Source organism: Sciurus carolinensis, chromosome 8 (assembly GCF_902686445.1).
Source record: "Sciurus carolinensis chromosome 8, mSciCar1.2, whole genome shotgun sequence".
In the NCBI taxonomy this organism is placed as follows: Eukaryota; Metazoa; Chordata; class Mammalia; order Rodentia; family Sciuridae; genus Sciurus; species Sciurus carolinensis.
The window spans coordinates 822,536-838,657 of NC_062220.1; the positions used below are offsets into that span (position 1 = coordinate 822,536).

Here is a 16,122-nt window from a genome sequence, read left to right on the forward strand (position 1 = left end):
CAGATTTTTCCCCCCGAAAAGTATGAGAGAAATCATCATAATCTCAAAATCGAGAAAAGTGTAAAAAGTACATACAGAATTGTGTACTCTAGGGTACATAAAAATACCTGTTTTCAGATTATAAGTTAATGTGCATCTATCATAGAAAATGAAAAATAAATATAGGACAAAGAACATTGATATTCTCAAGATTTCCCTGCCTGGGGGTGCCAGTGCCAAGTGATGACAGCACAGATCTGTTTCCCAGGCCACAGGGCCCTGCCTGCCGCTCCTGGGGCTGCCTGGCAGCGCCAGCGCAGGTGTGGACCATGCGTACCTGCCCTGGCTGACCTGGCGGCTGCCGGCAGCACATGGCTACTTCAACTAAATTCAAGTTGGTTAATTCCATAAGAAGCTGCTCAGCTGCAGTGTCCTGGTGGAAACCGGGCTCGGCTGTGCAGGTGCAGGCCTGCCTTCCTTCAGGGGGCCTGCTGGGCAGTGCTGCGCCATCTGCTGTGTGCACGGGCTTCCTGAGGACCGTTCCCTGCAGTCGCCTCCATGTGCCCACTGGGTTTGTTAGTTTTTAGCTCTCCCAGCTCGGGACACCTGCTTGTCCATGCATGCCGTACGGATGCACAGATCAGCTCATAAGCAGGGGCAGTGACTTTGTGTGGTTCTTTGAAGCTGTTGTTGGAGTGGGAGAAAATACTCTGGTGAGCAATTCTCTTGTGACGTTACCTTCATGGCTTAGCAAGAACCAGAAGGAAAGGTCAGTTTTAAATCCGGACAGTGGTGGATACTCTGTCAGAGTGGTGAAGTGGTGACCCACTTCTTGGGGTCAGGAAGCAGTTCATGAATTTAGGAAGTAGGGGCAGGGAGATGGGTGCAGCCAGGGTGCACCAGTCCCTGGGCCTGGGTCTGCTGCCAGGTGGGTGCCCGGCCTCCGCCCACTGCTGCTGTCTTCCAGGCCCTGAGTCCTGGTTCCTTTCTCTATTACTGGGCTACATTTTCAAGCAGGTTTTTTTTTTTTTTTTCAAAAAGAGCGTTTGAATGTTGGGTGTACTGAGTTTACTCATTTACCAACGCCTTCCTTTTCTTCTTTGTGTGAAATGCCACCTAAGTGAGAATATCATCTCCTTTTCTAAGAAACTCTGAGGACATTGTCCTGTCTCCATTTGGAACTTAAGTGCTGCATACTGTTGTAATTCAGGATCCAAATTTAAGCAAACATCTTCATCAAACTATGGTTTTGTTTAAATATTCAAAAGCACAAAAGGAGAAGTCAAGAATGATACTTAGTCAAAAAGGGAGAGATTCCCTTTAGGGTCCTTCCTTAATTTCCTAAGTAAATGTGTTTGGGTAAAGCAAGTTGTAAAGTAAATCTGATTCCCGTTTCTGTCTAATATCACACTGGAGATATAATTTCTTGGTTAAAACTCTGCTGCATGGTGTAGCACTTCCCAGTGGCACATACAAGGAGACCTCGTTGTGCTGGCTGGAGATGGTGTCTGTGACATCGCTAGTCCTGAGTTCAGACTCTAGACCTGCCAGTCACGATCTCTGTGGTCCCATGCAGGTCAGTGTCTGACCGCAGAACAGCGGTCAGAGCGGCACTGCACTCCTGGGCTGGGGTAGTTCAGCGAGATGGTGCTCAGAGTCAGCGTCTGGGTTGCAGTCAGTGCTCATGTTGTAATTGTCACAGCCCTTGGTCAGAATGCCATTAAGAGGACCGAGGAGCCTCGTGTCCACAGCTGGGGGTCAGACTGGTGACTGCAGCCCTCATGAGGACCAGAGACCCCCCTGCTGGTGGGAGGCAAGCACAAGCCCCCGTGACATGCTATTGGGCTCACCTCCACTGCCTCATTCTCCCCACCTGTGAAATGGGGGTGAGTGACAGTTCCCAACTCCTAGGCTTTCATGAAGATTCAGTGAGTTCATGTACTTAAAATATCTAGTGTAGGGCTTTTGTCTTTGTAAGAGCTCAGTAAATGAAGTCACCACCGTTATTTATCATTATCATGTGTTCATTGCTTCTAGTGGGGTGGGTCTTGCAGCCTCAGGCTGTTTTAAAGTCAAGTCTAAAGAGTACACGGACTACCACGTCCAGCTTTCCAGAAAGCCCCGCCGAGGGACCCCAGGGAAGCACCTTCACCCTTGTGTGCTGGTCGCCCTCATCTAGATATGAATCTGAGTGCAGACGGAGGGCATGGGCTGGGCTGTCACCCAGCTTCGTCCCTTCAGGCCCCTACTCTGCCCCGTGGGTCTCTTCCGTCGCGAACACCACCAGTCCTCTTGTGGATGTTTTCTCACAGGACTTTCCTTTCTGCCAGGTCAGTCGACTGAGGGCCGCACCTGGGGACCTGGTGCAGGACCGCAGGTCTCCACTCTTGCCTGGAGCCCCCACTCTGGAAGAGCTCTCTAAATCAGAGACCATGAAGTCGGAGGAGCCCGAGGCCTCCTTGTCTTCAGCAGAGGAGGGTGCTGGGGTGGAGAATGTGAAGAGCCACTCTTACTCCAAGGACCTGTGGCAGAAGTTGAGCTCAGAGGCCAGGGCTGCCGGGCCTGGGGAGCTGCAGGCCCGGGTTCCAGGGGCCCTACGGGAGGAGCAGAGCCCCCGGGCAGGAGCCCAGGGCCCGCCTGCTGAGGGCTTGCAGCTGGAAGTCAAGCCTTCTGTGGAAGAGGACTCAGGCTACATCGTGACAGGAAACGAGTGAGTAGGAAGCTGCCGCTTAGCTCCTGCGCCCCAGGTCCCGTGGGAGGCCTGCCTTCCCGAATTAGGCAGGTGCTTTTATTTTCAAATGGCTTTAACTCGGAGACCTAGTGGAGGTGTCTGTGGAGCTGCAGGTGGGGAGGCAGCAACCCACCAGGTCTTGCTGCCCTGTCCCTGAGCGCAGCTCCTGTGGGCCAGGACTGCTGGGACCAGCAGGGTGGAGCGCCTGGCAAGCAGCCCTACCGGGATGCCTGCATGCAGGGTGGGGATAGTGCCAGCGCGCAGTGGCCGTGCGGGCTCCTGCCTGTGACAGGCCCCGTTGAATGCTCCCAGCAGCGGGACCGTGTCAGCCCTCAGAGGGAGGCTGCCTCCTGCAAGGTGTCCTTCCTCTTCTCCTTTCGATCTGAATGCAGGGATGGAAGGGTGCAGGCGTCCTGCACCAGAGGTCTGGGGGCAGCCAGCCCCATTCCTCAGGTCTCCTCACTAATGAGCCCGACAGCTGACGTCCCGCTCAGTGAGCCTGGTGCCTTCTCAAGTCCTGGAAGCCACGTACTGACACACACACCCACACACACACACACGTGTTCGTGCTTGTGGGTGTGTGTATACATGTGTAAAAGTGTATGAGAGTATGTGTACATATGAGTGTGCATTCATGTGTGTGTGTGAGCGTGTAGGTATGTGTAGGTGTGAACATGTGCTTGCATGCAGGAGACTGTACATGCGTGTGTGCGAGTGCACATGGGTACATGTTACTGTGTCCACGTTTAAGAACGTGTATGTGTGAGTGTTTGTGTGTATGTGTATGTGTGTACGTTGGTGAGAGTGTTGTGTACCTGGGTACATGTATAAGAGTGTGTACTTGTGATAGGATGTATGTGTATGCGTGCATGTGTGAGAGCATGTATGTATCCGTGTGTGAGGGAATTGTACATGTGAGTGGATGTACACACAAGTGTGTATGTGCATGTGCGAGTGCACATGACGGTGTGTATGTATCAGTGTGTGTCAGGGTGCGTGAGGATGTATGAGCGTGTGCTTGTGAGGGTGTAGGAGGGTCTGTGTGAGGTCACGTGCTGAGGCGTTGCCTGTGTGGCTCTGCCCTCCACTGCTGTGTCTGCTTAGGCATCTCCTCCTGGGTTCACGAGCCTGTCACGTTCAGCGATCTTCCACAGCGGGGAAGGAGCTACAGGGAAGCCAGACCGGTCTCCCTGCAGCTCCCCAGGCCTTGCTCTGTGCTGAGCTCCTGGCAGTCCTGCCCCCAGCCTGCAGACGGCACTCACCCTGGGGACCTCAGGCTCCGCGGGGGAAATGGTCGCCGTCCACAGCTGGGCGAAAGGCGCCATCCCAGCTCACGCTGCAGGTTGAGATGCAGGGCTGCTCCACCTGCCGATGGAGCTCTTCTTCCTTGTCAGGCGAGCTTCAGGCAGCGGGCTCCAGACCTGTCTTTTAGTGGGACAAGTGCCCACTTCTAATTCTGGCTCAGACCACGTGCGCGTGTTAGACGGGTGCCTGGAGGTGCTGGTCCCCCTCTTGCTGTGGAGAGAGGCAGGCACGTGGAGGTGCTCATGCCGCACACTGCAGGATCTGTCTCTGCGCCATGGAAGAAAGATGAGGTGTCTGCGGGTCACCCACAGTGCACCATTATAAATATGTCAGGTACTCTGCACTGTGAGTTTCTCCCTTCCCTGGCAACATTGCTCCAAGTGTTGTATGTTGTGTGTTTTGGTATGTTTGCATATGCTGAGTGGTGTGTTGTGCATTGTGTGGTGCCCTATGTGGTGTGTTGTCCGTGTGGTCTATTCTGTTCTCTGTGTTGTATGTGGTCTGTGGCATGTTGTGTATTATGTGGAGCCTTCTACATGGTTACACAGGCATACTGTGTTGCATAATGTGTGTTTTGGCATGCATGTAGTGTGTATGTGGTATGTTGTGTGCAGTGTGTGTGTGTCTTGCACACTTGTGAGTGTGTGTGTGGTACCATGGGGACAGGCAACTCCCCAGTGAAAGCATCCAATCTGTTTTTAGTCAGCTTTTTACCGCTGTGACTAAAAGACCCAACAGAACAACTGTAGGGGAGAAAAAGTTTATTCCTTTTATTTATTTATTTATGTTTTAAATTTTAATGTATTTTAATTGTAAACAAATGGGATACATGTTTCTGTTTGTACATGGAGTAACAACATACCATTTGCGTAATCATACATTTACATAGGGTAATGGTGTTTGATTCATTCTGATTTTCCTTCCCCCCCACCCCTCCCACCCCTCTTTTCCCTCTATACAGTCCCTCCTTCCTCCATTCTTGCCCCCCTCCCACCCCCCATTATGTGGCATCATCTGCTTATCAGCGAGATCATTCGTCCTTTGGTTTTTTGAGATTGGCTTATCTCACTTAGCATGATACTCCCCAATTTCATCCATTTGCCTGCAAATGCCATAATTTTATTATTTTTATGGCTGAGTAATATTCCATTATATATATACCACAGTTTCTTTAACCATTCATCAATTGAAGGGCATCTAGGTTGGTTCCACAGTCTGGCTATTGTGAATTGAGCAGCTATGAACATTGATGTGGCTGTATCACTGAAGTATGCTGATTTTAAGTTCTTTGGGTATAGGCTGAGGAGCGGGATAGCTGGGTCAAATGGTGGGTCCATTCCAAGTTTTCTAAGGAATCTCCACACTGCTTTCCAGAGTGGCTGCACTAATTTGCAGCCCCACCAGCAGTGTATGAGTGTACCTTTTTCCCCACATCCTCTCCAACACCTATTGTTGCTTGTATTCTTGAAAATTGCCATTCTAATTGGGGTGAGATGGAATCTTAGTGTAGTTTTGATTTGCATTTCTCTTATTACTAAAGATGGTGAACATTTTTTCATATGTTTGTTGATTGCTTGTAGATCTTCTTCTGTGAAGCGTCTGTTCATATCCTTAGCCCATTTGTTGATTGGGTTATTTGTATTCTTCATGTAGAGTTTTTTGAGTTCTTTATATATTCTGGAAATTAGTGTTATATCTGAAGTATGAATGGCAAAGATATTCTCCCACTCTGTAGGCTCTCTCTTCACATTGCTGATAGTTTCCTTTGCTGAGAGAAAGCTATTTAGTTTGAATCTATCCCAGTTATTGATTCTTGCTTTTATTTCTTGTGCTATAGGAGTCTTGTTAAGGAAGTCTGATCCTAAGCTAACAAGGTGAAGATTTGGACCTACTTTTTCTTCTATAAGATGCAGGGTCTCTAGTCTGATTTCAATCCTTGATCCATTTTGAGTTGATTTTTGTGCAGGGTGAGAGATAGGAGTTTAGTTTCATTCTGCTGCATATGGATTTCCAGTTTTCCCAGCACCATTTGTTGAAGAGGCTATCTTTTCTCCATTGCATATTTTTGGCACCTTTGTCTAGTATGAGAAAATTTTATTTATTTGGGTTTGTGTCTGTGTCCTCTATTCTGTATCATTGATCTTCCTGTCTATTTTGGTGCCAATACCATGCCGTTTTTGTTACTATTGCTTTGTAGTATAGTTGAAGTTCTGGTATTGCGATACCCCCTGTTCCATTCTTCCTGCTAAGGATTGCTTTAGCTATTCTGGGTTTCTTATTCTTCCAGATGAATTTCATGATTGCTTGCTCTATTTCTGTAAGGCACATCATTGGGATTTTAATTGGAATTGCATTAAATCTGTATAGAACTTTTGGTTCTATACAGTATGGCCATTTTGACAATATTAATTCTGCCTATCAAAGAACATGGGAGATCTTTCCATCTTCTAAGGTCTTCCTCAATTTCTTTCTTCAATGTTTTGTAGTTTTCATTGTAGAGATCTTTTACCTCTTTGGTTAGATTGATTCCCAAGTATTTTATTTTTTTGAGGCTATTGCAAATGGAGTTGTTTTCCTCATTTCCCTTTCAGCTGTTTCATCGTTTGCATATAAAAATGCTTTAGATTTATGTGTGTTGATTTTATAGCCTGCTATTTTGCTGAATTCATTGATGAGGTCTAGAAGTTTTCTGGAGTTTTTTGGATCCTCTAAATATAGAATCATGTCATCAGCAAATAGTGACAGCTTAAGTTCCTCTTTTCCTTTTTGTATCCCTTTAATTTCTTTAGTCTGCCTAATTGCTCTGGCTAGAGTTTCGAGGACAGTGTTGAATAGAAGTGGTGAAAGAGGACATCCCTGTCTTGTTCCTGTTTTTAAAGCGAATGGTTTCAGTTTTTCTCCATTAAGAATGATGTTGGCCATGGGCTTAGCATAAATAGCCTTTACAATGTTCAGGTATGTTCCTACTATCCCTGTTTTTTCTAGTGTTTTGAGCATGAAGAGGTGTTGTATTTTGTTGAATGCTTTTTCTGCATCAATTGAAATAACCATATGATTCTTATCCTTAATTCTATTGACATGATGGATTACGTTTATTGATTTACGGATGTTAAACCATCCTTGCATTCCAGGGATGAACCCCACTTGATCGTGGTGCATGATTTTCTTAATATGTTTTTGGATACTGTTTGCCAATATTTTGTTAAGGATCTTTGCATCTATATTCTTCAAGGATTTTAATTATTTCCTGTCTTCTACTACTTTTGCTGTTATTCTGTTCTTCTTTTTCTAGGACTTTGAGCTGTAATGTTAAGTCATTTAGTTGTTGACTTTTCATTCTTTTCTGGAATGCGCTCCATGCAATGAATTTTCCTCTTAGTACCACTTTCATAGTGTCCCAGAGATTTTGATATGTATCGTTGTTCTCATTGACCCCTAAGAATTTTTTTATCTCCTCCCTGATGTTTTCTGTTATCCATGTTTTATGTTATCCAATAGCATATTATTTAGTCTCCAGGTGTTGGAGTAATTTCTGTTTTTCATTTTGTCATTGATTTCTACTCTCAGTCCATTATGATCTGATAGAACACAAGGCAGTATCTCTATTTTTTTGCATTTCCTAAGGGCTGCTTTGTGGCATAACATATGGTCTATTTTCAAGAAGGTTCCATGTGCTGCTGAGAAGAAAGTGAATCTGCTCATTGATGGATGGAATATTCTATATATGTCTATTAAGTCTAGGTTATTGATTGTGTTATTGAGTTCTATGGTTTCTTTGTTTGGTTTTTGTTTGGAAGATCTATCTAGTGGTGACAGCAGTGCATTAAAGTCACCCAAAATTATTGTGTTGTGGTCTATGTGATTCCTGAAATTGAGAAGGATTTGTTTGATGTACAGGGATGCACCATTGTTTGGGGCATAAATGTTTACTATTGTTATGTCTTCCTGATTTATGGTTCCCTTAAGCAGTATGAAATGTCCTTCTTTATCCCTTCTAACTTTGGCTTGAAGTCCACTTTTTCTGATATAAGGATGGAAACCCCCGCTCTTTTACTGAGTCCATGTGTGTGGTAGGTTTTTTCCCATCCTTTCACCTTTAGTATGTGGATATCTTTTTCTATGAGATGAGTCTCTTGCAGGCAGCATATTGTTGGGTCTTTCTTTTTAATCCATTCTGCCAGTCTATGTCTTTTGATTGATGAGTTTAGACCATTAACATTTAGGGTTATTATTGAGATATGATTTATATTCCCAGTCATTTGGCTTATTTTTGGTTTTTATGTTGGCTTGGTTTCTCCTTTGAGTGGTTTTTCTCTAAGGTAGTTCCTCCCTTTGCTGACCTGCATTGTTGTTTTTCATCTCCTCCTCATGGAATATTTTGTTGAGAACATTCTGAAGCTCAGGCTTTCTATGTGTAAATTGTTTTAACTTTTGTTTATCACGGAAGGATTTTATTTCATCTTCAAATCTGAAGGTTAGTTTTGCTGGGTATAGGATTCTTGGTTGGCAACCATGTTCTTTCAGAGCTTGAAATATGTTGTTCCAGGCCCTTCTAACTTCTGGAGTCTGGGTTGAGAAGTTGGCTGCTATCCGTATTGGTCTCCCCCTATATGTAATCTGATGCTTTTCTCTCGCGGCCTTCAAAATCCTATCTTTATTTTGAATGTTAGGCATTTTCATTATAATGTGCCTTGGTGTGGATCTGTTGTGATTTTGTGCATTTGGTGTTCTGTAAGCCTCTTGTATTTGATTTTCCATTTCATTCTTCAGGTTTGGGAAATTTTCTGATATTATTTCATTGAATAGGTTGTTCATTCCTTTGGTTTGTATCTCTGTGCCTTCCTTAATCCCAGTAATTCTTAAATTTGGTCTTTTCATGATGTCCCATAGTTCTTGGAGATTCTGTTCATGATTTCTTACCATCTTCTCTGTTTGGGCAACTTTATTTTCAAGATTAAATATTTTGTCTTCATTGTCTGAGGTTCTGTCTTCCAAGTGGTCTAGTCTTTTGGTGATGATTTCCATTGAGTTTTTTATTTGGTTTATTGTTTCCTTCATTTCAAGAATTTCCATTTGGTTTTTTGAGAATCTCTATCTCTTTGTTGAAATGATCTTTTGCTTTCTGCAGTTGCTCTTTCAACTGCTTATTGGTATTATCATTCATTGCCTGCATTTGCTCTCTTATCTCATCCTTTGCTTCATGAATCATCTTAATCATGTATAATCTGAAGTCCTTTTCTGACATTTCTTCTAACATACTGTCATTGGATTCTACTCAATATAGAATCTAGATTCGTTTGGATCATTTTCTTCCCTTGTTTTTTCATGTTGTTCACATATCTTCCCCTCTAGCAGTGCAAATCTGTGGTATTGCAGATTTCCCCCTATAGGCTTATAGTGGCCCTATAGGTTTCCAAAACCCTTTCTTTAAGGGGAGATGAATATTAGCAGTGCCCAATTCAGACACTATGCAATCCTAGACCAAATAGCCCCTATGAGGACAATAACAAAATTGTCATAATAAACAGAATGAGTTCAAATATTATCTTCAATAAAACAGATTTGCAATAAGGTCTGCAGTTTCTAATGGAGGACAAAGAGGATGCAGAGGGATGTAGAATGTGGCTGTTAATGGGATAAGAAAAGAATATACAGAAGTTCTAGATAATAGAAAGGGAGAGAGTGTAATCAAAAGAAATTGGATGTTAGCATGCAAAAAAGGGAGAAAGAGACTCTGAGGGAACAGGTAAACAAAAGGAAAAGAGAGCAAGAAAAGTAAAGAAATAGAAGCTTAAATTTTTTCAATAAGGAGAAAAAAGAAAATCTACAGTATAACAGTTATATAGTAATGAAACCTCCCTGTCTTCAGCAGCCTGATGCATGAGAGGTACCTGACAATGGGCTTCAAGCCTCCAGCAGGTGTCACAGGATGGGATTTGCCCCACCTAAAGATCGGAGCTACGGCTTCCAGGGTTATCCAAGATGGCTGCTCTGGCTTCCAAATGTGTTGACAAATGGGGAGCTGCAGCTCTGGGTGTGGCCGTGGTCAGCAGGAGGTCCTGGAGGCGGGATGCGGTTGGTCATGCAGGGGTCCTGGAGGTCAAGCGTGTTTGGTGTGGTTGTGGGATCCTGGAGGCGGGGTGTAATCAGTCGGTCTGGCATCCCGGTGATAGGGCACAGTCAGTTGGTCTGGGGATCCTGGCGGCAGGGAGCAATCAGTCGATGTGAGGCCCCAGAGGCAGGGAATGATCGGTTGGGCTGAGGGATCCTGGAGACGGGGCTCAGTCAGTCCGGACAGGGGTCCTGCGGGGCCTGGCTGTTGTCTGAAAATGGCAGCAGCCACATGTAACCAAACCTGCAGGTACTGTCACAGTGAACTTCCAGGCAACAGCAGGCAGCTGGTGCTCCACTGGTGGTTAGCGATCAGTTTGTTAACTGTTGTCGGACGATCGGGAGGTGAACCTGGTGCGTTGGGTGATGGATAGGTGTCAAAAAAGTTTATTTTAGAGCTCACATTTGCGGAGGTCTCGGTCTACAGACAGCAGGCTCCATTCCTCTGGGCTCCAGGTGAGGCTGAACATCATGGTGGAAGAGTGTAGCAGAGGAAACCAACTCATGTGATGACCAGGAAGCAGAGTGAGAGAGACTCACTCTCCATATACAAAATACCCACCCCATAGCGATGCCCCCAGTGAACCACTTCTTCCAGCCGTTCCTCCAGTCACCATGCAGTTAACCCCATCAGGGATCCAATCGTTTCTCCTCCAAACCTTCTGGCACTGTCTCACACATGTGCTTTTGGGGGGCACCTCATCTAAACCATAACACAATGATTTTAGACTCCCGATGACAGCCAGTTGTCACCCTGAGCAGAATGGATTGGGTGTGCAGGTGTCTTTGCTCCCTGTTAGCAGGGAGTCCATGGGGATCCTCCCAGTGAGGTGGTAGTGGGCCTGGAGTGGTCTCTGTGCAGGCCACCTCTGATATGTGGAAGGCTGCCGAATCCGGTCACGCACTCTGCTCCCAGCAGCTCTGTAGGCCCGAGTGGAGTCCTTGCCACAGCGAGCTTGTCTTTGTGTCAGAGAGACGCAGCTCCTGTGCTCCTGAGGCAGGGCTGCACCTGCTGCAAATGGGCTGGAGGGCACCACAGCCTCCTGGCTGCCCACGACCTCCTGGTTGCCCTGGCCTTCTGACTGCCCACAGCCTCCTGGCTGCCCCTGGCCTTCTGACTGCCCACAACCTCCTGGCTGCCCACAGCCTCCTGGCTGCCCCTGGCCTTGCTCTTGCTGCCCAGGAGGGTCATCTAGCATCCTGTCCTGGGCCTGCTGTCAGTCAGGCCTCAGGCACTGAAGATGGGTGGAGAATCCCAATTTGGGATTCTCTGGGGCAAGATGCCACCAGAACTCAGCTTAAGCATTGACCAGCTGTTGACTTAGAGGAATCAGATGCAGTTCTTTAAACACAGCAGTGTTGTAAGCTTGATGCCCATGCAGGGAGACCAGGAGTGCCTGCTCGGTGTTGCCTTGTCACTGTCTTTATCAGCTGCTCATGCTGGGAGAAGAGGTGGCTTCGCTTTGTCAGCCTCATCTGCTTGATCCTTTACCATTATACCTGAGTCCTTTGAGATGGGGTGGGGAGACATATTTCCCAGACCCCCGAGGAAGGTATTCATGTGTGTCCTGTCAGGCTGCAGGGAGGGACCTGCCCAGCAAGGGTGAGGGTGGCAGGAGCAGTCCTCAGCAGGTGGAGGTGAGCACAGGCCTCCAGATCCTGGCCTGTGAGGACAGCCTCTCCTCTCCCACTGCGGAGCCTCTGGCATATGTGCCTCAAGAAGAGCCGTGAGTCAGTGAGTTCAGCTTTGAGGTTTTGAAAGCTGGGCTCACGCCAACACACAAACTGAGAAGCAGAGTAAGGCGCATCACACATGGGACGGAGGGACAAGAGCAGAGGAAGGCGCATCACACATGGGACGGAGGGACAAGAGCAGAGGAAGGCGCATCACACATGGGACAGAGGGACAAGAGCAGAGGAAGGCGCATCACACATGGGACGGAGGGACAATAGCAGTCATGTGGGAGACCTCGTGTGTCCCTGGGTCTGAGCAGGCCCAGCAGGCTGCCTGGCCATATGTGGCCGCAGAAACACACGGTCCTCTGATACTCGACAGAGACTCCAAAAGCATACGTTGAAGACAAACAATCTTTTTAATAAATGGTGCTGGGAAAACTGGTGGTCCATATGTGGAAGAATGAGACAAGACTCTTCTCTCTCACCCTACATAGAAATCAACTCAAAGTTGATCAAAAACCTTGGAGTTAGACAAGGGGCGTTGCAACTCCTGGAAGAGTCAGCTCTCCAGCACATAGACTCAGGCAACAGCTTTTCTCAGTAGGACCCCTAAAGCTCAGGAAATAATGCCAAGCATTAATAAACGGGTGGAATCAAATTAGAAAGCTTCTGCACAGCAAAGGAAACAACTAGGAATATGAAGAGAGAACCCGCTGAATGGGAGAAGATCTCTGCTCACTATTCTTCTGACAGAGGACTGGTATCTAGAATATATAAATAACTCAAAAAACTTAACACTAAAAAAATCCAAATAACCTTATTAATAAATGGGCAAGTAAATTAAACATATGAATTTCTCAAAAGAAGTACAATTGACCAAAATTATTTGAAAAAATATTCACCATCCTTAGTAATCAGGGAAATGCAAATGAAAACTACCCTGAGATACTATCTCACACCAGTCAGAATGGCAGCCATCAAGAATATAAACAATAATTAATGCTGGAGGGGATGTGGAGAAAAGGACCACCTTTACACCATTGGTGGGATTGTGAATTGGTACAACCACTATGGAAATTGGCAAGGAGGTTCCTCAAAAGTCTAGGCATGGAACCACCATGAGTCCCAACTATACTACCCCTTGGTATTTATCCTAAAGAGTCAAAGTCACCATACTGCAGTGATACAAGTATACCCATGTTTCCAGCAACACAGTTCACAGTAACCAAGCTGTGAAACCAGCTTAGGTGTCCATGGATAAAGAAGATGTGGTGTGGAGTTTGATTCAGTCATAAAGAAAAATGAAATTATGTCATTTTCAGGAAAATGGATGGAACTTGAGAACACCGTCAAGCAAAATAAGGCAAACTCAGAAGGTCAAGGGTCATATGATGTCTTTCATATGCAAAAGCTAGAAAGGAAAAAAGAAAAGAAAGATGAGGTAGGTCTCATGAAATTGGAAGGGAGATTAGTAGAGGAAAAGGGACCAAAGAGTGGTAGAAAAAGAGGGAAGGGGAGAAATACTGGGAAATGATATTGGCCAAATTATTTCAATGTTACATTTTATGCCTAGATAAATATGTAAAAACAAATTCCACCATTATGTTAATTAAAATGAACTAATTAAAAATATGGAAAAATAATAAATAAAAATAAAATTGCTGGAAATAAGTTCCTTCAAAAAAAGAAAGAAAAGAAATATGAGGAGTGGACATAGAAGACACCTACTCCATGGAGGGCTTGGAGCCCTGGCAGCACTGGAAAGGCTCTGTCTCCAGGTGACCTTCTCCTTGTGATGGCACTGTGGCTGGAAGACATCAAGATGCCAACTGCCAGGGTAAGATCCCACACCAGCACGTGATGAGGCAGGTTACTGCCACCATGTGCTGGGCTTCTCCACCTCTGGGGAGGTGGCAATGGGGCCCACCTCCCAGGGATGCTGGGAAGAGAACGGCACACCTGGAGTCGAACCTGGGACATAGGCAGTAACGTCAGCCCGGCACAGCCAGCAAGAGCTCAGCTCCACCTAGACAGGAACATGTGACTTTGCCAGGAAAATGCTGGGGAAGGTGGGCACCGAGAGCACGCCAGGGTGGTCTGGGGTGAAGACAGGAAGTGGCCTGGCACCTGCACCCCACCCTGCACCTCTCAGTGTTCTGAGAAGAGACGGCTGGATCGTGATTTCTCCTTCAGGGTTTCTGATGGAAAACTGGGTCTAGGGGAGGCCAGCTGGTGGATGCAGATGATGCCTGCCTGCTGGCTGGCCCAGGCGGGGTCCTCTGTGGCCATTCTGTGTGAGCGAGTAGGCAGCACCAGTGAGGGAGATGCTTCTAGAGCTTCATCTGCCAGAGATGTGCCGGAGTGTTTGAGAAGATGAGGTGTCCATGCCCCACTTGCCAGGCCCGAGATGGGTGATAGGGAGTGCCCACTACTCTTGTCCCACAAAGCCCCTGTGCTCAGGAGGAACTTGCCAGTGCTTCTGGAAGCCAGTTGGACTGAAGGGGGCTTTCAACCTGATGACCAGACCGTCGGACCTGGTTCCACCCCTCTGCCCATAATACCCCTGGGGCTTCAGTCATAGGGCCAGGGCCTCAGGCCACCCTGCCCAGCACCAGGTAGTCCCAGAGAACAGGGGCAACTTTGCACAGAAACAGAGACAGGGTAGGTCCTGAGGGTGCTGTGGGTAGGCTCCCTATGGTTAGTGCTGGGGTGGGCTTAGCTCCAGCCTGTTCCTGGATCATGACTAGCTTTGTTGAGCAAGCACAGAGCCATCTACACAGGATCTTTCTGGAGGGGCATGCCCTTTCTTGTCACCATTCAGCTCTTCGGGTTACCTGACCTGTTGCTCTCCTATTCCTGATGGAGTTCCCGTGTTGAAGATTTGAGGTGGGGCAGAGCCCCAGCCAGTGGAAACAGTCAGGGTTCTCGTCCCTCAGAAGAGCAGAAGGGGAAGGAGGAAGGGAAAAGGAGGAAGAGGAGCAGGCAGGAGGGGAAGCAAGGCAGCCCCAGGTCCACATATGCTGGCCTCCCAACTTCAGACCTGGACAGAGCACTGGGTGGACACAGGGCACTGGGCAGTGATTCTCAAGCCCCAGTGCATGGGCCACATCTGCTCCTCTGTGTGCCATCAGACCCTCTCCTGGTGCCCACCTGGAGTCAGACGGGTTCTGTTGGGCACCTGCCATAGGCATTGAGAAGGTGACGAGCGAGGGGAGACACAGGCAAAGGGTGGGGAAAGGATGTGGAAGTACGTGGTAAGATGTGTGGAGAGCATCCATCTTCCTGAACCTCAGAATCCTGTCCTGGGTCACAGCGCGAGGCCTTGTGTGGGGGTCTCAGGTCTCCCTCTGGTGCCGCACTCATGCCGTGTTCTGATTTGAACCAGTCTTACCAGTCTTACTGTCCTGTGCCCGCTCCCCTCCCTCGCCTCTCAGGTGGCCCTCGCTCAGCCGCAGCACAGCCGTCCTCCCAGGTCACACTGTGCTCGGCGTGGCCAAAGGCCTGCTAGGTAGCCCTGCAGGAGAGAGTCCAGAGGTCCACCAGGAACCCCAAGAGAACAGCCATGGTGGCAGGGATCTGGAGCCCAGACTGCCTCCGGTGACCTGCCCTTTGCCCTACCAGAGCTGTAGGGCCAGGGCAATCCCCAGGGAGACAACTGCAGGGCAGGAGTGTCACCCCAGGGCTCCATGAAGCCAGCAGGGGCTGGGTTCCCAGCCAGGCCACTGACTTCCCATGGAGCCAGCTTTATTCAGGCCTCTCACAGGTGCTGGCTTGTGCTTGCTTGGTCTCATGGAGGGTTGCGAAGCTTTATCCGACAGATGGGACCCCTCACCAGCCTGGCCAGGTTCACCTACTGCGCCTGGCTCCTGCTGTGGCTTCCTGTGATCTCTCTGAAATGCAGGATCATTTCTTTTTAGTGCACCGTAATGCCACGACGTGCCTCGTAAGTCACCTGCCACCTGGGCCATCAAGTCTGTGTGCAGCTTGCCAGTGCCGTGGCAGTGGCAGCAGATGTGTCCTTGTTTCTGCTAAGGGCACAGGTGAGAAGAACACCTTCAGTCTAACGTTTCCTCGTGGCAGTGGGCGAAGTGAGTCAAGACGGTGGAAGTACACCATGGTGGGCATCGAGGGCAGCCGCTGGGTCCAGGTGCTGTACCTGACTGCTGCCTGAGGGCGTGGTGGTTGTCTGACCCCGTGGGCCTGTCTAGCCTGGAGAGCAGCCCCAGCACACAGGTCCCTGTCAAGATGGGGCTCTGGCAGGCCTCCTCGCCTGCTGCTGTGCACCCTGGGCTCTAGATGACAAGGGCAGCCTAGGGGTG

The 16,122-nt window shown here is 47.8% G+C and overlaps 1 protein-coding gene across 4 annotated transcripts in view; it reads left to right on the plus strand.

Moving 5' to 3' along the window:
* Ptprn2 (protein tyrosine phosphatase receptor type N2) overlaps positions 1–16,122 on the plus strand; it is a 743,280-nt gene that overhangs the window by 327,473 nt on the left and 399,685 nt on the right. For all 4 annotated transcript variants that reach the window (XM_047562250.1, XM_047562251.1, XM_047562253.1 and 1 more), the window contains one exon: positions 2,310–2,689. In XM_047562250.1, the coding sequence (XP_047418206.1) occupies positions 2,310–2,689 (380 nt within the window). The remainder of the gene's footprint in view (positions 1–2,309; positions 2,690–16,122) is intronic.